Source organism: Elgaria multicarinata, chromosome 4 (assembly GCF_023053635.1).
Source record: "Elgaria multicarinata webbii isolate HBS135686 ecotype San Diego chromosome 4, rElgMul1.1.pri, whole genome shotgun sequence".
In the NCBI taxonomy this organism is placed as follows: Eukaryota; Metazoa; Chordata; class Lepidosauria; order Squamata; family Anguidae; genus Elgaria; species Elgaria multicarinata.
This window is the reverse complement of record NC_086174.1, coordinates 120,312,024-120,334,800: the sequence shown is the minus strand read 5'-3', so window position 1 is coordinate 120,334,800 and position 22,777 is coordinate 120,312,024. Positions and strand designations below refer to the sequence as shown.

The 22,777-nt window shown below is 40.6% G+C and overlaps 1 protein-coding gene across 1 annotated transcript in view; it reads right to left on the bottom strand.

The window, feature by feature from the left end:
- Positions 1-22,777, bottom strand: part of CSMD1 (CUB and Sushi multiple domains 1) — a 1,175,554-nt gene that overhangs the window by 88,572 nt on the left and 1,064,205 nt on the right. The window contains exons 45-49 of the mRNA XM_063125095.1: positions 21,792-21,872; positions 20,757-20,870; positions 14,562-14,750; positions 12,337-12,483; positions 2,348-2,536 (exon numbers count right to left, since the gene is read on the bottom strand). Of these exons, the coding sequence (XP_062981165.1) occupies positions 2,348-2,536; positions 12,337-12,483; positions 14,562-14,750; positions 20,757-20,870; positions 21,792-21,872 (720 nt within the window). The remainder of the gene's footprint in view (positions 1-2,347; positions 2,537-12,336; positions 12,484-14,561; positions 14,751-20,756; positions 20,871-21,791; positions 21,873-22,777) is intronic.

The window sequence follows — 22,777 nt, the reverse complement described above, 5'->3', positions numbered from 1 at the left end:
TAATTATATTGTTATTTATAATGTTGTCTGCTGTTGTTGTTACCTGCATTGAGTGCCATTTCCTAGTAAAATGGCAGGGCATTAAATAATAAATACATAAATACATAAATGGTGCCTATTTTTACATTTGAATAATCTATGGCCTTAGCTAGACCTACCTGAAAGTCTGGGGGAGAGGAGGGAAGACCTTGCATTGGGATTAATGTGAGATCTCACTCCCGTTTACATGTAAGGTGAGACAACCTCAGGAAGAGAGACGTTGCGCCCGCCATTTTTTATTTTTTTAAAGAGGACGCAGCACATGAACCCTTGTGTGCTAAGGGTAAGTCTTTTTTAATTTAATTTGGTTTCCCCACTCCCCCCACCCTAACCCTGATGGGCGCAGCGCTCCTGAGGAGTGCTGTGCCCCGTGCGGGGGTCCCAAGCAGTGCTGCACCATATAACCATGTGGAGCGGGGTCAAGCTGTGGAAATGGGCCAGTCGTTCCACGGTCTCGGGCTCAGCCTGAGACCACGGAAAAAGCAGGCCCAAAGGGGAGGGCTATATCATGGGGCAAGGGAGGGATGATACCTCCCTGATTCCGGGATCCCCTGTGCATTATCTGGACACACAGGGATGATCCCGGGGTTCACCCCGGGATATAGCCTGGTCTAGCTAAGGCCACAGTCAAAATAGATCCTTCATGCTGAAATTTCTCTCAGGGCTGCTTGGCGGTCAAGAAGTTGGATGAGTGTACTTTTTGATGGGGAAAATGAATTAATTCCACTTTGTAGATAACAACTTTGGTTGGAAATTATAACATTTTTGGGGTTACTTTTCCATTTTTGAAATAGTGTAATAACTTAATTCCACAGTGTAAATTCAAGGCCATGGATGGAATCACTCCACCTCATAATTCAAATGGCAATTTAGCTGCATATTATACATCCACTAACAAAGACAAATTCAGAAGCAGGAGAAATTGCATCCTGATAGAAAAGGTGTATAAGAGTATTTAACGAGTACTTAAAAAGATAAAGAAGATAAATAATCTCTTGCAGATAGCCTAACCTGGCCTGGGATATATTATTGTTTCCCTCTCCCAAAACTGCGAAGAAGAAGAAGAAGAAGAAGAAGAAGAAGAAGAAGAAGAAGAAGAAGAAGAAGAAGAAGAAGAAGAAGAAGAAGAAGACACCATCAAAAAGAACAACTAGGAAACTAGACCCAAGATATTATGATGAAAATGCTTCAGCCACCTTAACCGTACTTTCTTCAGGTACAATTATTTGGAATGTGCTGCTGCTTGTGAATTTTTTTGTTTCATCAGCTGAAAGTAACAGCAATAACAATAAATCATTATTCGTTGGAAGGGAGTCAAGTTCTTTATGCAGCAGCAAGAGCATTAATAGCTGAGTTGCTACTTGAGGAGATGGGAAATGAAAAATACCACCTGACCTAACCAGCTTAACCCAAGTTAGAGATGTGTGCTTATGAAAATTGAAACTGTCATAGAACAGTTTCAGAAAGAAACTACATCATTTTCTAAAATAATGAACACAGACAAATTAGATTTCAATCACTATTTACCATGCAATTCTGGTGCTTAATGACAAGTTAAGCCCCATGGGATCAGTTTTATTGATACTTCAGACATATGAAAGGGGCTCTTTTGGAAAAATTCCACGAAGAAATACAGAAAATGAAGTAAACATGTCTGCTGCTAATTAGTTCCAAAGAGGATATGTTAGTTTTCCAAGAGGGTAAAATGTTTTTGACTAAAATTTGGGGGTGGGGTGGGGAATCATTACCTTTTTTTTTTCCATACTGTAGCAATGATTGAAAGAAAGTGAAGTGTGATCCAAATCGCTAATTCCAATTTTACTTCTGCCACAGACTTAACGGGTGGCCTTAAACAAGCCACTTAGCTTAGCCACCCATCTACTGCACGGGGATTAATAAAAGTGGCCTACGTTGCTGGCCCTTTGTAAGGACTTCAAGACAATAAATATCCTATAGCATGCTGAACACTTGAAATGAGCTATGTAAGTTCTAAGCGTTATTATTCTAAATGCATATGTGCACAGTGTGCAGTGTAGATACTGTTATCCCCAGAGGAATTCTCCAAAGAAAAGCTGCGTTTTTACTACACAATGGTGGGTCGCTTCAGCAGGAATTGCTGTGGTGAAATCACAGTTCTACTCAGCAGCATGACCTCTGGATGTATTGGATTATTGCAATGTGGCATATGTGTGGGTGTCTCTAGGGAACCAGAATTTAAGGCCAGGATTTCCTCAACTCCTAAAACTAATGCTACCACAATAACATCTTTAAGTTGCATGCTATTAATAAAAATGTGTAAAAGTCTTACCTTGGCAAAGTGGAAGAGGGAAATCCCACTGATACATCCCATCTGGGCGATGTCTACAAGTTGCATTGCTATGACCAATTATTCTGTATCCAGGCTTACAATAATAGTGCACTAGGCTGCCAACTGTGCCCCTAGTTTTATTTACAGTTCCACCATTCTTCACAATACGGTTTAAGCTGCAGTAAGGAGCTATATGGGAATAAAGTATATGGGAATAAAGCATAAAGGAACAATATAAATATATTAAAATTAGTTAATCAAAATATAATGTTTGGTTACGGCTTGAAAGCCCTTGAACCCGAGGAGAAGGCTATCAATGGCTACTAGCCTTGATGGTTATGTGCTGTCTCCAGTATCAAAGGCAGTAAGCCTGTGTGCACTAGTTGCTGGGGAAAGTGAGTGGGAGGGTGCTGTTGCACCATGACCTGCTTCGTTGGTCCCTGACCGATGGCTGGTTGGCCACTGTGTGAACAGAGTGCTTGCTGGACTGGATGGACCCTCGGTCTGATCCAACAGGACACTTCTTATGTTCTTAAGCTCTTTCCTCAGAATCCATGTGAAAGAAATTTATTTATTTATTTATTTATTTATTTATTACATTTTTATACCGCCCAATAGCCGAAGCTCTCTGGGCAGTTCACAAAAATTAAAACCACAGTAAAAGACCCAACAGGTTAAAACACAATTACGAAATACAGTATAAAAAGTGCAACCAGGATAAAACCACACAGCAAAGTTGATATAAGATTAAAATACAGAGTTAAAACAGTAAAATTTAAATTTAAGTTAAAATTAAGTGTTAAAATACTGAGTGAATAAAAAGGTCTTCAGCCGGCGACAAAAGGAGTACAGTGTAGGCGCCAGGCGGAACTCTCTGGGGAGCTCGTTCCACAACCGGGGTGCCACAGCGGAGAAAGCCCTCCTCCTAGTAGCCACCTGCCTCACTTCCTTTGGCAGGGGCTCACGGAGAAGGGCCCCTGTAGATGATCTTAAGGTCCAGGTAGGTACATATGGGAGGAGGCGTTCCTTCAAATAACCTGGCCCCAAACCGTTTAGGGCTTTAAATGTCAATACCAGCACTTTGAATTGGGCCCGGGCCCAAACTTAAGGGTGCAAGCTTATGCATGTATAGACAGAGAGCTTTGGCTATGGAGCAGTATATAAATGTAATAAATAAATAAATCCTATAACTCGCAGCATTTCCCGCCAGCCATGTAGGGAGTTATAGGATATTTTTCTATCTAAACACGCATAGGATTTTGCCCTTAAAGGATGACAGTCAACTCACAACCTATTGCTACCATCTGTAAGTCACTGGGGCATAGTGTTTTATGCAGTTTATGTGAACGTGTGATCATTACCGATGCAACAGAAACCAAAAGAGGCATTTCAATTCAGAAATGCATTTTGCTAGGCCGCCTTATAGGACAATGTCCTCTTAAGACGGCTTGCAAACATAATAAACAACAATATTAATAAAATATCGCAATTAAAATTTATCACCAAACTAAGATATATAACAAATGATAGGAAAACCAGCATTGTACTCCTTAAAACATTTTTTAGCCCTGCAAAAACAACAACACACATGATAGTCAAAATAAAAACAATGGTCTAAAATCCAGAACCTAAAACCAAGGTTCAGTCAGCCGCTTAATAAAACAGCACTAAAACAATAGTCAAAAGCTATCTGAAATAAATTCAGGGACTTTTTAAAGGAGAGAGTTGCATATGCATTTTTATTTCTTATTATAAATACATGCTTTAAAGGTTTTTTTAAAAAACAATTATGTTTTTAATTTTATTTTTCACAAATTATTTTTATATTGACTAATTCCCCCACTCCAAAATGAATGTTGCTTTGATTCTCACTTTTTATACCATGCTCTAGTATAAGGTTAATATATTTGCATATGCCATAGTTTAAATTTGTTATGTTGCTCTGACAATCCAACGGTTTCCATCCACCATTGGAACCAACACCATTGGTGGAATGGTCTGATTGCACAATGTTGAATATTGCCCTTCTACTTAAGAGGACACAGTGGGATTGAAATGTCACTGGAAGAAGAAAAACATTACTGAATTAGTAACGAGTAAAATGGATTACTTTGTATAAGTAGCCCTCAAAAGTTTTGCTTTATACACTGATGCATAGCAGTTTTCTGAAAGAAATAGACTTAACTTGATTCTATGCAGTAACTTGAGGAGAATGATTAGGGCATTTTTACATGTCACCTTCACTGAGACAGATTCTCCCAGATTCTTTGCAGGATTAAGATTGGCTCCTTTACTCATGGTGTGTGTGTGTGTGAGGGGGCATTCCTTCTTTGCCTTTCTATACGTTTTATCATACAACCACTAGTTGGTGCAGTGGTATAGCAGAATTGAGGAATTACACAGGGCTTTAAAATATATTTCTAAATAATAGCAGACTTTCATTGTTAGGAAAACAAACAAACTTAGATAAAGGTTGCAAAGAGCAGGATACATTATGTAAAGGACCCACAAACAACTGTAAGTGAGCCATCATGGCTACACAATAAAAGCTTCATGTAGAAAGACTCTTAGTGTACAGCAGGGGTGAGCAGATCTGAGACTTATGGGATCTATTTTATTTCTTTTTTACTCAAAGATTAACTAGAGCCTGGCAAAAAATACATACAGTTAGAATTAGAGAATTCTGAGGTCTCTGGTGACTTTTAGAGCTTTCCCAAACTCAGGGCAATATTCAGTGGCAAATTAAAAGAGTAGGGGACTGCTTTGATTGAACCACAAAATTTAAATTGATTCATCAATTTGATTAACTAACATTCCACCCCTAGTATCAAGTTTTATGAACCATTTCTATAATTATCCCCTGTGGTTAAAAAATAGAAGAGCAAGAAAGAGAAAAACTCAAAACTTTTCTGACTGTAAATTAATTGAAGTTTAAATGTATAGCTGGGATAATTCATTATTATTTGTTGCATTGATAGGCTCCCATCAATCCACACACATTGATTTATAACAGAGGGGATTGCACTTACTTTGTTCACATATAAGGGCTTCTGGTGATGATACATTTCTACTTTTTAAAAATTAAAAATGCACTGTGCTATCCTATGCATGTCTTCTCAGAAGTAAGCCTTATTAAGTTCACCTAGATTTACTCCGAGGTAAGTGTGTATAGGATTGCAGCCTGACTGTATCAAAACACATGGCTCCTGGGTTGCTTGTTTGTTTTGGTTTTTAAGTTACTTAAACTGAGAAGATTTTTTTTTCTGAATTAGGGAATCTCCCAGCAACTGTACTTGAAATCTAGTCCTAATGGTTTCCATTGTTTTACCTGGTGTGGCTTTAATGACATTTTCTATTTTTATTATTTCCCTCCCTCTATATGAAAAAGGCCCTTGTAAATAACAGTCAGTCATTGCCTGCATAATAAAGTGACAAGGACTATACAGGAGAGCTGTCAAAGAAACAATGAAAATACCCTGAGGGAAAACTAAAAATCTCTCCTGTGTTTCCTTGGCCTCTAGTGTCATACTTTAACAGCAGGAGGCAAGACCATGACATTTAGACTGTTAATTTCCCCTTAACTTATCATGGCCTTATCATGACATTCTGCACATGAACATCTGTTAGGCAAATGCTGCATTTTTGGTTTGGCTGCAATTCTAAGCATGCTTACATGGTAGTGAGTCCCACTGAATTCAGTGAGCTATATTCTTCAGTAAATACACATAGGATGGAGTTTTTTTTCTTAAAAGCTTCCAAGAATAAACACAACATCGTGTATTTTACGTGATCTGGGGCTAGGGCAGGGGAATACAAATTCTACACCATCAAAAACTGAACTTTTGCATCCTGAATAAATTATGCAAATTACATATTTCCTGAAACTATATAATTTATTGTGCTTCAGCCAAGTGCTATGAAGATCACTTAATCCCCACTCCTGATTACAGAAGATCAGGAGTTCTTAGTCCTTTTACTTTCTTGAATTGTGCACAAGATATTAAGTAGAGCTGTGCACAAAATTTAGAGCTCTCAAAATTCTCCATCCTATTTATGGGTAGAGAAATGGGGGGGGGCAATTTCACCGAATTTCTCCAGGATGGGAGAACTGGGGAAAGGAAACGAGTGGGGTACCGCAGGGATCAGTCCTGGGCCCAGTGCTCTTCAACATTTTTATTAATGATTTGGACGAGGAGGTGCAGGGAACGCTGATCAAATTTGCAGATGACACAAAATTGGGTGGAATAGCTAATACCCTGGAAGACAGAAACAAACTTCAAAGTGATCTTGATAGGCTGGAGTGCTGGGCTGAAAACAACAGGATGAAATTTAATAGGGATAAATGCCAAGTTCTACATTTAGGAAATAGAAACCAAAGGCACAGTTACAAGATGGGAGATACTTGGCTCAGCAATACTACAAACGAGAAGGATCTTGGAATTGTTGTAGATTGCAAGCTGAATATGAGCCAACAGTGCGATATGGCTGCAAGAAAAGCAAATGCTATTTTGGGGTGCATTAATAGAATTATAGCTTCCAAATCACGTGAGGTACTGGTTCCTCTCTATTCGGCCCTGGTTAGGCCTCATCTAGAGTATTGCGTCCAGTTCTGGGCTCCACAATTCAAGAAGGACGCAGACAAGCTGGAGTGTGTTCAGAAGAGGGCAACCAGGATGATCAGGGGTCTGGAAACAAAGCCCTATGAAGAGAGACTGAAAGAACTGGGCATGTTTAGCCTGGAGAAGAGAAGATGGAGGGGAGACATGATAGCACTCTTCAAATACTTAAAAGGTTGTCAAACAGAGGAGGGCCAGGATCTCTTCTCGATCCTCCCAGAGTGCAGGACACGGAATAATGGACTCAAGTTAAAGGAAGCCAGATTCCGGCTGGACATCAGGAAAAACTTCCTGACTGTTAGAGCAGTGCGACAATGGAATCAGTTACCTAGGGAGGTTGTGGGCTCTCCCACACTAAAGGCCTTTAAGAGGCAGCTGGACAAGCATCTGTCGGGGATGCTTTAGGGTGGATTCCTGCATTGAGCAGGGGGTTGGACTCGATGGCCTTGTAGGCCCCTTCCAACTCTGCTATTCTATGATTCTATAAATAAATAAATAAATAAATAAATAAATAAATAAATAAAATGGGTTTGCATGGTGTAGACATAGAAACACAGGACACAAACAGTCCTTAGTCAATCCATTGGGAAGGGTCGTAGGTCCATGAAGGACCCACATGCCTTGCATCCAGGAGGTCTCGGGTTCAATCCCTAGAAATCTCCCTATAGGGCCAAGAAAAATGCCTTCCTGAAATGATGGAGAGTTGCTACTATTCAGTGCAGACAATACTGACCCGGGTGGGCAGTGATCTGATTTGATATAAGGCCATTTCCTAAATGGAACTGAAAATGGAAGATAGGGAAGCCCATAGATAGATATACTTGATGTTTTCTTTAGATGATGCACACCCAGCAGACTTGCAGCAGTGTGAGTATTTTGTAATAGCAAAGGTGAAAAGGACGATTGTTCTACAATACTTTCCATTTTAGAAGCTCATTATGGAAGAAAACTTCAGCGAACTCTACAAAAACATTTCGGACATCTGCTGTTTGCCAAACCTTCTGCAAAGTCATGGCTGGTGGAACAGGGAGGGAAGCAGGGAGGCAGTAAATCATTACAATAGGCTGATAGTTGTGTGGCAGCCTGCTGGCTCAGTCACAGCTGCCATTGCATCAATAGCCTTTTTGAGCCCCTGTTTCTTTCCCATTTTTCATGCTGCTGCCTTCCCTCATTTAGATTCAGGCCCAATTGCTTACTCTGCTGCTTGCTGTTATTCCCTTCTCATACTTCCTGTCTCTCCTGCATCAGATGTAAAACTTATAGATATGGAGAGAACGATGCAGCCTTTCAGGAGATGCTGTCAGTGAAACAGGGGAAAGTTTCACTGAGCTATTCTTCAAATGTACATTCCCATGTACGAGGTTAAATATATTAGTATCTTACAAATTCATTAGTTTGTAGTTCAACTTAATGCTGGCAAGTACACATCCTCCCCAGATTCTTAACACTCAAGTCTGGCAAGCTATTATTCATCTTTCCAAAGAGAAAAGGCTATCTGTTCAGTAAAATACAGAATCATTAACTTTTCAATAGACCATTGGTTTAACCTGAAAATATTTCCACCTGTTTTTCAGGGTCATTCTAATTTAATATGGACCCTGAGATCCTTGAAGGAAGAGAAGACTTAAAATGTGATAGATGATAATAAATAGATATTAAACCACATCCTGGGAACTGGGAGACATCAGCAGAGAGAAGAAGCGTTTCTATGCTGGGACTTTCTGCTCTCAACCAACCAACCACTGAGCTGGTTGTTGAAAGAAAGAGAGTTACATCAATTCCCTTTAATCCTTTATGGCAGAACTGGGGAATCTTTTGTGGAGTGAAGGTTGCATTTCCACATGGGAAAGTTTGAGGGGGGGAAATACTAGTGGTGGGTGGGTGTGAAGTCAAGAGTAGGGCCATGTCTACACCATGCATATATCCCGGGGTCGTCTCTAGGTCATCCCTGTGCATCCATATGACGCACAGGGGATCCCAGGGACAACCAGAGACTTCCCTTGAGATAACTGGGACTGCAGATTTCCCACTTTTTCCACAGTCCCGGGACACCCCCAAGGACCATAGCTGGTGTGTCGCACAATCATGAGTCTTCCGTTCTACCCCGCCAGTAGTGGCGCTCTGGAAACTGGCACGGAGCAGCACGGGGGCAGTCCATGCTCATTGGGGGGGGGGAGCAGTTTCAAGAGTGTGTTTTTTTAAGAAAAGAAAAGAAAAGAAAAGAACTACTGTATTTTCCGGCGTATAAGACGACTGGGCGTATAAGACGTCCCCCAACTTTTGAGAAGATCTTCCTGGATTAAAAAGTCATCTTATACTGGGCGTATAAGACGACCCCCAACTTTTGAGAAGATTTTCCTGGGTTAAAAAGTAGTCTTATACGCCAGAAAATACAGTACTTGCAGTGGAGCGGTGACAATGAAACAAGTGAGACGGGGACTAGAGCAATGTTGGCTGAAAAGTCGGAGTAAATCCGATCGAAAACGGTCTAGAGCTTGAAGGAGGCAGTAGTAAGACCCACATTGAAAAAGCCCTCCTTGAATCCCACCATATTGGATAATTACTGGCTAGTCTCCAATATTCCATCTTTTGGCAAGGTATTAGAGTGTGTGTGGTGGCCTCCCGACTCCAGGGATTTCTGGATGAGATGTATTATCTAGATCCATTTCAATCTAGCTTCAGACCTGGTTATGGGATAGAAACAGTTTTGGTCGCTTTGGTGGATAACCTACACTGGGAACTGGTCAGGGGGAGCGTGTCCCTGTTGGTTCTGCTGGACCTTGCAGTGGTGTTCGATACATCGATCATGGTATCCTTTTCGGCCACCTTGCTGGGATGGGGCTTGGAGGTACTGTTTTACAGTGCCTCCATTCCTTCCTGGAGGGGTGGACCCAGAAGGTGGTGTTGAGGGACTCCTGTTTGACTCCTTGGCCATTGGCCTGTGGAGTCCCTCAGGGCTCTGTTTTGTCCCCCATGCTATTTAATATATACATGAAACCATTGGAAGAGGTCATCTGGAGTTTTGGGGTGCAGTGCCACCAGTACGCTAATGACACCCAACTCTACTACTCCTTTCCACCCAATTCCAAGGAAGCGGTTTCTGTGCTAAACTGGTGTCTGTCAGCAGTAATGGACTGGAATAGGGCAAAGAAATTGAAGTTTAATCCTGACAAGATAGAGGTGCTTTTGGTCAGTCAAAAGGCAGAGCAGGAAATAGGGAATCAGCTTGGGCTGGATGGGGTTACACTCCCCCTGAAGACACAAGTTCGCAGCTTAGGTGTACTCCTGGATTCAGCCCTGAGCCTGGATGCCCAGGTTTTGGCAGTGGACAGGAGTGCATTTGCACAGTTAACGCTAGTGCGCCAACTGCACCCATTCCTTGAGATGTCAGACTTGGCCATGGTGACACATGCCTTAGTTACATCCCATTTGAATTACTGTAATGTGCTCTACGTGGGGCTGCCTTTGAAGACAGTTCGGAAACTTTAGCTGGTTCAAAGAGCTACAGTCAGATTGTTGACCAGGGCTGGCATACAACTCCCCTGTTAAAACAGCTCCACTGGCTTCCAGATTGTTTTTTTGGGCACAATTCAAAGTGCTGGTTATCACCTATAAAGCCCTTTACGACACACTTTATGGGTACGCAGGAGAGGGCCTTCTTGGTGGCTTCTCCATGGCTCTGGAACTCCCTTTCCAGGGAGGCTAGGCTGACTCCCCCTGTGCTACACTTTCGGATGCAGGCAAAAACTTTTTTTTGTTTCAGCAAGCTTTTGGAGCTACTCTGTACCTGGGTTAATGTATTGGATCCCACCCCCCTTTTAATCTGTTACTGTTTGTAAATTTTTTTAACATGTTTTTAATTTTACTATAGGTTTTATTTTATTTTAACTTTTGTAAATTTATATTTATATGTTTTAATTGTACATGTTTTAATCTTGTAAACCGCTTGAGTCCCAGTACTGGGGAAAAGGCAGGAAATAATAATAATAATAATAATAATAATAATAATAATAATAATAATAATAATAATAATAATGTTCTGTTTCCGGGGAGGAAATGGAGCCCGCAACTTCCTTCTTGATTTCTGGGTCGACGTGCAGGCATTTGCTCACAGAGGGACAATCTCAGAAGCTATAAAGCCCAGGATCCTCCCTAGGGCCGGCGCTACCACTAGGCAAATAAGGCAGGTGCTTTACTGGGCCTGCAGGCACTGTTGGAGTGGCAGGACAGGCCTAACCAGACCCTATCTATCCAGTGGGTGCTCCCAACCAGTGCAGCCTAGCAGGTTCCATTGGTATCTGGAGCAGACCAGCCTGTGACTTCTCTAGCCTCCCCCCTCCAGGCGTGGCCTTACAAGTGCTACAGGCGCTCAATTATTTTAATGCAACAGGCCTACAGTGGGCCTTTTCGAATTACCATGGGGCAGACCTTTCTCCAGTGCCCATTAGCCAGTCTACAGATGGGCTTTACAGGGATTCCAAGGCTGGGTTCCTCAACTATTGTATGGCGCAAAGTGGCCTGGATATGCAAAAATAAGTTCCTGTTTCCGTGAAGTTGGCAATTTTGGGGTGTGTCTGCAAGTAGCTCGCCTTGCCTAGGGTGCAAAATAGTCTGGCACCGGCCCTGATCCTCCCCCTCCCTCCCAGAAGGCTCTTAGGTGTAGATGAGCCCTAGGTGTACAGCCCTTTTCTCTCTCTCTCTTCTTTTCTCTTTTTCTTACCCTCTCATTCATCCATCCATCTCTCTTCCATTCATCCTGTCTCTCTCACATGCAGAGACAACCAATACAGCAATTCACACAAACACACCCACATCCAGTCACTAACACACACACACACACACACACAGCCTTCCCCCAAACATACACACACCTTCCCCTCCTCCCCAACAGTGATCCTGATGCAGCCGAGATAACTGTTTCCACTTTGGCAATGACAATCTCGCCTGCATCCGGATGATGTTAAAACCTTCCCACCTGCCCCCACCCCACCCCCACATGATCCCAATGTAAACTGCTGTTCCCACATTTCTAACCAACTAATATTAGCAGTACTATTAACTAACCATCCACATAAACAACAATAACCCAAAGCAACAAGTAATACGAGACAAGTCTGCATTTGGTGGCATATGAACGTATTAAACTGCCTCATACCAAGTTAGTCCATTGGTCAGTCTGGCCCAGTATTGTCTGATCTGAATGGCAGAGGCTCTCCGGTGGTTCAGTAGATATCTGTCATAGCTGTGCTAGCTAGAGATGCCAGAGACTTAACTTGATACCTTTTGCTAGGAGAGCATTTGCTCTACCCCTCTATCCTCTTGACAATTATTAAATGTTAAAGCAGAATCTAATACTGAATTATGGGTACTAACCTGAATAACGTATCTTGAATCCTTTCTTACTGGTTGCATGGTCAGTTGACCAACGCAGATACAACTGACTGGATTTGCTTGTGTAGTTCAGTTGTCCAGTGTGATTTCCACTCAAAGCAACCAACAAAGGGCTTTGTCCAGAAGAACCTGTAGAAAATATATGAATAATATAAAGGACAAGGAATAATGTTGAACTTTTTTTATGAAATGTTGAAACTTTTCTTGATTACAGTAGGCTAATCCAAGTTGTACTTATAAGCAATTAGTGTTATTGGAAGTATATTGAAAAAATGTGTTACCACTATATGACATTAAAGCGATACTGCTAGGGTTGCTTGGGGAATTTTGTGAGTCTCACCTGATCTGCACCACCCAAACTAAAATATTGATCTGACGTAGCCCATCCTTTAGAATCTGGACTGTCACCAAATTCTACAAGGTGCTAATCTTTTTTTTCTTTTTTTTATACAGATAATAGCCGCCTAGAGCAGCGAAAAACCACAGCTCCTTCCTTGAGTGTCATGAGCAAATGCCCCTGGGGTGATATGATGTCCTTCCCAAGCACATTGGACAGAAAAATCAGAAATTTGTAAATGGAGGCAGCCAATTTTTCCTTTACATTGTCCCTGGGAGGGATGGGACGCCATATGCAGTGTAAGCATTTTGTAAGTACCTTTTAACTTGAATTACTTCATGAAAAGTATACTGAATTTGTGTGTTTTTCTCAGGGAATCAGGAAAAATCCACTCAGAAATGGGATGGAACAGACCTACTAGTTCACAAATGCAAAAGTGACACGAAGTGGATTCAGATTGTTCCATCTGATGCTAGACAGTGTTCTCCCTTTGATTAAAGGTCTCTTCAAAGCCATTGTTTCTGTGAAATATTTTCTTTAATCCTTACACCTTTCTCCAAATTGAAATCAAGTCCTAGTTCTCACTAAGGTTACCTTACAATGTATTGTGGTAAATACAACCTGTGGTCGAACAACACAATAGTAAATGGTGGGTTAATAGTCAACTGCAAGGTTGATTATCAAGGGGGTACTCCCCATGTGATTATAATCAATCATGGTGTAAATTAAGGCCAGTGTGGAGTTGACTATTAGTCAATGGTGTGTTTGATTGACACATCTCCCCTTTCCCCCTCAGTCCTCCTGCTGGTATCCCATCAGCCATTGTGAGATCTGGAAAAGAAGGCTATCAATGGCTACTAGCCCTGATGGTTATGTGCTACCTCCAGTAACCGAGGCAGTAAGCTTATGTGCACCAGTTGCTGGGGAACATCGGTGGGAAGGTGCTGTTGCACCATGCCCTGCTTTGTTGGTCCCTGATGGCCAGCTGGTTTGCCACTGTGTGAACAGAGTGCTGGACGAGATGGGCCCTTGGTCTGATCCAGCATGGCTCCTCTTATGTTCTTAAGCTTTATTTGAATCTGTGGCCAACTGTTGTAGGATGCAAAGCACTTTACAAAATAAATTTGTAATTGTACAAAACAATTTCTTATGTACTTATGCACTGCTGGCTGAATGAGAATGGCAGTTGCCACTTTGGTCACTCTTGCCAGGGGACTCTGTAGTTGCCGAAAATAACCAACTGTGGGTGGACAAAATAGTCAACGGTGCTCAACACCTGACATGATAACCAACTATTGTTCAAATAATCAACTCTGCACAGCATTGGTTATTTACATTGCTTATTTTAGCCGAATAACCAACTGTGGTGTGAAAAAGTTCTGACAGATGACTCAATAACCCATTGTTAACTATTTAACCCACAGTTGGTTATTGTGTCATCCAAACCTAGTCACAGTTGGAGGCCATATACCTTAATGCAAATAAAACAACAATATTTACATATAGAAACATAGCAAGTCAGTGAGAAAGCGAAGCTACTAGTCAAACAAATGATCTGATTAGGGGAAGAAGCATTGCCCTGATTCTCTTGGCAATAGAGATTTATTTCCCAACAACAATCCCTTTGTGAACAGATTCATACCTTTTCTCAAATGATGAGAATAGTCATCTAAATGGGAAATGTATTTTTATTTATTTATTTATTACATTTTATGCTGCCCAATAGCCGAAGCTCTCTGGGCGGTTCACAACCGAAGCTTGGCAATTTGCAAGAATGAAAACATGTGAAGGGCGTTCCCTTTATCATATGATGCACCACTTGGTATGGCTTTTTAAGTACAGAATCAACAATAAATAAAATTCTTCTCACCATCAAAGATCTCCAGCTCATCAAACTGTTTTTCACTTTGAAAAGTTTCTACAAAGATGGAGATATTGTAATTTGGTTCAACTTTAAGAGTCCAGGCACAAGTTTGTGAATTGGGGTAGTTGCCAGGATAACCTGGACTGAGGATTACTCCAGATGAATCTGTACGAACTTCATTTGCTGGACATTGTGCTGGAAAAAAAGAAGGGGTGGGGGAAAACTAAGAGTCATTTGCTTTCTCATATTTCCCTCCTTTTATTTATTTATTTTTACTGGTAGAGACCTTCAATCTAGTATTGGAATTTATCCCATCATCCAGATCTGAAATTTACACCAGGTTGACATGAAAATCAAGGTGTGCATCCTATGCACAAGGTGAGAAGTGATGCAGTATAAACCAGCTGTTAGGTTCATAAAAACAAATATTACAATGATAGGAAAAATGCATCAGAATCAAGACAGAGAAATACAGAGAAATCATTTGTGATTATCTATATCCACTTAAAGTAAATATCCTGGGTAAGTTCATGTATTTGGAACATTTTTCAGTGAGGTAATGGGAAAATATTTTTGTTTTAAAAAATGAATGTCCTTTTTTTTTGCTGCTACCATCACAGGTGTATTGATGAACAGATACAAACTAGGAAAAATCTAGCAATTTATTGATCAAAACACTTTTTTTTTTAGACAAGTGATTCCAGATACAGAGAAGGTTAACCTAAAAGTTTCCCTCTAAGCAGAGACCAGCTCATCTAATAGGAAAGTTATTGTTGTTCTTTAGATTTTACTATAAAAACTGGAAATTTTTCCCAACCCTTAAAATACAGCAGTGAAACCCAACCCAATTGTTCTGTTTCACTGCTGTTCTTTAGATTTTATACTGTAATGATAATGGTTCAGCAAGAATGATAGATGACACGATAAAGGTTTACTATTTCATTAGACTTTGAAATAACAACAATGCTATAATGAAGGGGAGGAGTTGAGCAGCATTGTAAGGTGAAGGGCTCTTGCACTGGAATCTCACACACTGGGCTTAGGCATCCTTCTCCCTCTGAGAGCTACTGGCCGCATTCAGATGACTGGGGGTGTGTGTGCAAAAGAACTGGCCATGGGTTCTTGCCCTGCCCTCACATGCGCTGATCATGTGACTGTGATTTCCCTAATTAGTCACGATGCAGTGCGAGTTGCCACGTTGTGCAAACCTGGCATGCAGCATGGAGGGGGTGACTTCTCACCCACACCAAAAAACCCTATTGCAAGTTGTGGGTTACAGGGTGCGTAAGAAGCCGCCGCCACCGTCCCACTGCATGCTGGGTTTGGACAACACTGCATCATGGATAATTAGGCAAACCATCGTTGTGGGATCAACACACGCGTGGGCAGGGAGCACTAGTTTTCAAATTCATCAGCATTGGGGCGATATCTCATAAATCTCCATCTGTCATGTGACTTTAATTTTGCTCATGCAACAGAGCTTCCCTTTCCTTTCTACCCCTTGTACCCCTACATTTAACATAACAAAAATCTGTTCTGGAGGTTCCCACAACTCTCCAGGGCATATTTGGGGGAGGCACAGGGAGCCACCAATGGTTTCCATTCTTTCGGTAGACAGCATTGGATGCAAACTGCAGACTTGTACCTGGCATTATCCAACTGCTATTTCTGGCCTGCCTCTTCACTGTGTTGTACAATGAAGGCTGACCTTTTACTTATTGTGGGGAAAGGCTGCTTGAAGGAGCATTTGGTATGAGGAAAAAATGTCCTCCTTCAATTCTACTATTGTACCATGGGTTCAATCTGCACTGTACGTTACTCCCCTTGAATACTGGTGAACTAGGAGAATTTCCAAAAATGATTCTGGGATTGGAGCATGGACAGTTTGCTTCAGCTTTCAGTCCCTTCTTGTTCATTTGCATCCCACCTCTTATTGATGCATGTGTGTGCACTGATTACACTGCCCCTGCCATACATATTATTTCATCAAGATTATTTTTTTTTCCTGATGTGTTTGTGCACTCTAACATGTTTGTAAAGCACAACTCAATATTACTACAAGTATAATCAACAGACATGACTGAACTGAAGGGAACTGTTGTGAACTGCACATAGGCACCACTCGGTACAAAATTTAGAAGTCGAAAAAGGAATAATGTAGATTCCTAATTCATCTGCTGCACTTCGGGAATAAGGCCCGATAACACAGAATTCAAAAGTTCAGAAGGAAATCCAGATGTGAAGAAATTCTGAAGAATCTTGGTGAACCACTACCCAGCCTCCAGGGCTACCTCCCAGCCACCAGCCCTGGCAGTATGCTCACGCCTGGATCTGAGCGCACTATTGTTGAAATGGCAGGAAGCCATATCACAAAAGGAATGGAAAATTTGAAAAGGCCAAGTAACAAAATAAAGAAAATCAAATGATGTCTAGAAAATGCATAGCGTGGGGTCTGGAGCACAGATGGCCACAAGAAGCAATGAAACAAAAGTCTATCTTAATAGCCTTCACGGTTTTATGGTATTCAATATGCCTCACTACCCTTAGTTTTCCTTGAAGGGTGTTTAGACCTACAGTTTTTCTGTGCAATCTGCTACCAGTATCTGTGTGTGAAGAGGCTATAGCACACACTTCATCCCATCATCTGTCATTGTTTAGTGCTCCATTTACTTGGTTTTTGTTCCCAAAGCTCATTAGAGCCACAATTCTCCCTACAATTGGTCTGGAGAGAAATCTTGCTTCTGAGCCACTGTCCAGCTTTTCCGACTTCATTCTCATTGTTTTTGATTTAAATGCTAAATTTGTACTGTTTCACCTATTCACACCTTGTTTACTACTTCTTCTAACCCCTTTTTGCAGAAACATCTTCTGGGTGCTTCATAATCTTAAAAAAAAACATACTGCACTAGAGGAAAACCCCTTTTTGCCCCAGAACACTGCATGTAGTATGGCCACATAGATGCACACCTGGATAAAAGCAACACTGAGATTTCAATTGCATAAAGAGGAATATAATTATGCTTACTCAGGGATACATACATTTGACATGCATCTGAACCAGATTCCATGCTGTGACAGAACCAGAGGTGACTGGGGAATTAGTCTTGTACTAGGGGTCCCATTTGCAGACCCTGGTGCTATTTCTTCCTGACTCCTATCCATCTGGTAGAGCTAGCTCAGAAAACTACTACCTTAGCCAAATTAACAGGAGCTAGCATGGCTAACTTAGAAGTCGTGTTTAAGATCAGAGATGGGCAACGTATGGCCCTCACGTGTTTTAGCTGACAATGGTTTTAAGCCCTAGCCCACAAAGCCAATCTTGAGGAATCATGGGAGTGGATGACCAAAACATCTTGAGGGCTACAAGCTGTCCACCCTGTTCTACACAGCGAAGCATCACCATATGGTTACTAAGAAGGGAAACAGAGCCAAGACTTTAGAACTGGAATCAGAAAAGAGTTTATTCAGAGAAAGGCAAAAGAAGCATCTGTTCATTAAACAGTTTTGAAGCACATGCTGGAAAGTTATCCTAAATGAAGTAGGGAAGTATGAGAGAAAGACAAGGGAATTAGTAAAGGACAAGTAAGAAGGGGAAGGTCAAAAAAGGAGCTTATTACATATTCTTAATCTGCTGAGATAATAGATGAAGGATGGGGATTCCTTGGTGATAGGTAATATCCAAGAAGGGGAATTTATAAGAGTTACCCATCCCTACTCCTAGGTCATTCACCAAGCAGGAGCACAAGGTAATGGAGTGCAGGGACAGACACCTAGCTAGGAGATCCAAAATGGACACAGGAAGATCAGGGATTCCCAAGGGGAATATTCTATTGAGGAATGGTATAAAGTAGTATGGGACATAGCCATTAATGATAAACTGACATGCAATATTAAGTGGAGAAAAGGCGTAACTAAAATAAATGAGTTCGAAGGAATTTGGAAACAGTTCCTAGTGTTCGTGTTTACTAAGGGAAGTGGGAAACCACCATCAGAAGAAATGATTAGATTTTGGACTCAAGAATGATCCCGAGGTGGGGGGTGCACTTTTATGTTAAGAATGGAAATGTTGTAGTGTGATAAGGCATATGTAATAGTTTTTGATATTTGTACTCAACAATTATTCAATATGTATGAAGCAGATATTTGATGTATTTTTTTTTCTTATTGTGTTGTTTCAAATATATTTTGGAAATGTTCATTTATGTTTATATAGTGTTGGAAATGAATAAAAATTATTAAAAAAAAAAAAAAAAAAAAAAAAAAGGAAGATCAGGGATTCACAGGCTGCAGTACAGCTTCTACTGGGTAGAAATGTTACGTAATAGGGTACAAAGATGCCAAAAATCTATCCTGCCAGCTGGATTAGACTGACAAAATAACCAACGGTGGCCAAGGAAATAACCAACATTGCCCTCCACACAACACAATAATTAACAGTGGTTCAAATAGCCAACTCTGCACAGCGTTAATTATTTGCATTGGTTATTTCAGCTAAATAACCAACCATTAGTTAAAAAAACCTCCCACCACACAACACGATAACCCATGGTGGGTTAAATAACCAACAGTTGACTATTTAAAACACAGTTAGTTATTGTGTTGTCTGAACCCAGTCATAATCTCACTTATTTCTCTCCCCCTTTCTCCAGTCAAATACAGAAACAGATTCATTTTCACAACCTCTTCTTCATCTGCCATTGCAATGTTCACATAGAGAGTAAACTCCTCTTCCCAGGTTTTCCATGCCTGGGTTAAGTTCTAAGCTTGCAGATTTAATGTGTTTAAATCTTCAAGCTCAAATTTGCAAATGGTGGCTTTAGGCCTTCCATTTTCACCCTCACTTTCTTCCTCTGTCCTTTATTCTCCTCCTCCTCCTCCTCCTCCTCCTCCTCCTCCTCCTCCTCCTCCTCCTCCTCCTCCTCCTCTTCTTCTTCTTCTTCTTCTTCTTCTTCTTCTTCTTCTTCTTCTTCTTCTTCTTTAGGATTCATTCACCACTGCCACCACATTTCTGGTAGGTGGCCTCCACCTCACAGATACTGGCCTTAGCTAGACCTAAGGTTTATCCTGGGATCATCCCAGGGCCGTCCCTCTCTGCTCCCGGGATCCCCGTGTGTCATTTACATAAACAGGGATGACCCCAGCAAGACGATCCCAGGTTAAACCTTAGGTCTAGCTAAGGCCTCAGTCTCTGCTTCCAAACAAATTTATAAGTTTTATTTAAGCAGACTTCTATACAGGCTGTGGCTACTCTCTTTCTCTCCTCATGCCAGAAGCAGTGGGTGTTGCCCTTAACTGCTTCATGTTTTCTTCCAGGAACCACAATCCATTCAAGCTGAATCCATCAGTTCTTTCATATTGGTACAGCATACATACCGGAACCATTAGAACATGGTGTTTGTCTCCACCTTTTAATACTTACTCTAAAAACAAAAACTCTTTTGTCCTTCACATAAATCAGAAATGCAACTGTGTGCTCAGTCTCTTGAACTGCTGCTCTCTAATATTATGTTGGTACAACTTATTTAGAGTGTAAGCATTACAAAACAAAGAAACCTGCCATCACTAAGGGAGTGGGAATTATTTCATACTCGCTATTTAGTTTCCAAGTACCTCCAAATTACTTTAGTTATTTGTACAATGTAGCATGATAACAGTGTTTTGTCCTCCGTGGTGTGTATTCTGAAACTATTCTACTTTTGTCTTTCCACAGTTATGTAACAGTCCTCATTTTCTCACATATTAACATTCTGGTATAGTACCGAGAGAGAGAGAGAGAGAGAGAGAGAGAGAGAGAGAGAGAGAGAGAGAGATGGAAGTAATGGGGGGAAAATGCATAGATGAAATATCCCTAGTTTGTTGCTATTAATAGTTTTTCCTAATACATTCTTTTGCAATCTACAAATATATATATATTACTTGGGTGTTTTTTTTAAAAAAAAAAACACTCTGCTAGACACACATTTTCAATCAAACATTTATGTTATATATTTTACTGCATCTATACTTGTATGAAAACTGAAGCGCGAATGAAGCGAACACAAATGGCTTATTTCAGATTCCAAACATTTTTTAAAAAAAAATGATTTCAACGCTTTTCATGATTTCTCATTCTTGTCATTTGCTTCCAAACAAAATTTTAATAATAAGTACAATGAAAGAAAACACTGTCATAATGCTGACATGCATTCCCTGCATACATACCTTCGCAAAATGGAGGGGAACCCTCAAATTGGAGTTGTGCTTTTAGCTTACAGAACATCATGTCGTTTCCAACTAAGGTATAGCCAGGATGACACTTATACTTGGCAAAGTCCCCTGAAATAATTTATAATACATATATTTGAATTTTATATTTATTTTTATATTTATGGTATCCTATCTGGCATTGAACCCACTGGCAATAACAATCAACAATATAAAGCAACAGAAAAATAAAATCTGCCATTAAAAGCATAACTAAAACAGCAGTTGAAAGACAATTTAAAAGGATAATACCGTTAAAAACATGAAAGAACAAGATGGATTTTACTTGTCACCTAAACGACAACAAAGAAGGTGCCAGGTGAACTTGTTCTGCAGTTTGAGTGCACTCGAAAAGGTGTATATTTTATTCAGAGAACTGCATTGCAAAATTGGAGAATATCAAAGGACAATTCCATTCCAATTTGCATATTGATTTAAGAAGTGTGAATTTTGTAAGTTTGCATCAGTGTATGAACTGATCAAAATTCTCTCCCATCCTCAGATGTGAATTGTAGTTCAGTAACATCCAAGGACCCAAGGTTGGGAAAGATGTTTTAACAGCTATATAGACTTCTTCCAGTGCCGCTATCACCTCTTCTGAAGCTACGTATTTTTACCCAGAATTTAAAGAGAAGTTGCCATAAGAGCCCAGGCCTCTTGTGAAGTATGTATGTATAAATATAATAACCGAACAGCATGAAACTGTGTTGTGTAGCTATATCTGTTGAATACTTTTGATTTACTTAACTCTGCTTTCAAGAATGCATTGTTTAAAAGAATGCCAACCTTGTTTCCCAAAATCCTTTAACTGGAATGCTCCCAGTGAGCTACACTTAAATGTGTGGGATGTAGTACCAACACTAGTGAATTTTTCACCTATAACTACAATTTCAAATAAAGAGGACAGTTCAATTATATCAGCAATATCATTTAGGTAGAAGTCTGAATAGGAAACAAGTGTGTAGGTGTATTAACAAAATGATCAATTATCACCTATTTCGAAATCGTCATCTTCTGTAAGCAATTCAGCTTGCGGAACTGCTGGTGGAGGCTGGCACTTCTTTAGCTGATATGCTATAAGATGAAATAAAAACTGCATTAGTACTTGTTTGAAAATAAGTGTCATTAGACATGGGCAATTGTTGACCTGACAGCAAATGCAATCTGTGCATAGTGGAAGCCAAGTGAACATTTTCATTCATAGGGCCTCATTTCCCAACTGGAGTAACGGGACTACTATTTCTATGAATGAGTAAGTGTTAAAAAAAAGTAGTTTACCAACGAAATGATATACATCTACTGTATTCAGATAATCCTGTTGCAATTTGAAAGCTTTAATAGTATCCAGAATTCAGCTCTGCATTGTGTGGATGCATATGCCATGGAAACCCCCAGGCAAACCTGACGTGCAGAGCCCACACAGCCCACATGTCACAGAATTGCCATTAGTGATGCATGTGACTGGCTGTACCTCAAGCTTATGGCTACTGAACAGGAGATATTGCAACCACTCCAACAAGCCACAATGATACTGGTTGGACAGTGATGGACAATGCCCAGATGCCAGAGGGCCACATTGCTCTTCTAGACCGCCCTAGGGATTGCCCCTCTGCCCCTGCCCCTCTTGTGCTGCTGGATGTACCACCCAAATTTGACATCAGCAAAAAAGGAGTGATTGTACATTAAAACAAAGTATACAGGCGCCTTATTTTCAAGCAAAATCACACTCCCAGAGTCATTTTTTGCTGTCACTATAAATTGGCCTTGCACATCCTGTTGGCCAGGTGATTTACTGCAGAAAAGGGGTAAAAAAAAGGGCAACAACAGTGCAATACTGTGCATTGCCAGCTTGAATGTTGATCATACCCAAGTCTTCACTTTTCAAGTCTTCAGTAGTTTCTGTGAGACTGCATATGTATAGACCATACAGATATGTTTTAATATATAAAACACAATTTAAAATTGTTCCCTTTACTCAG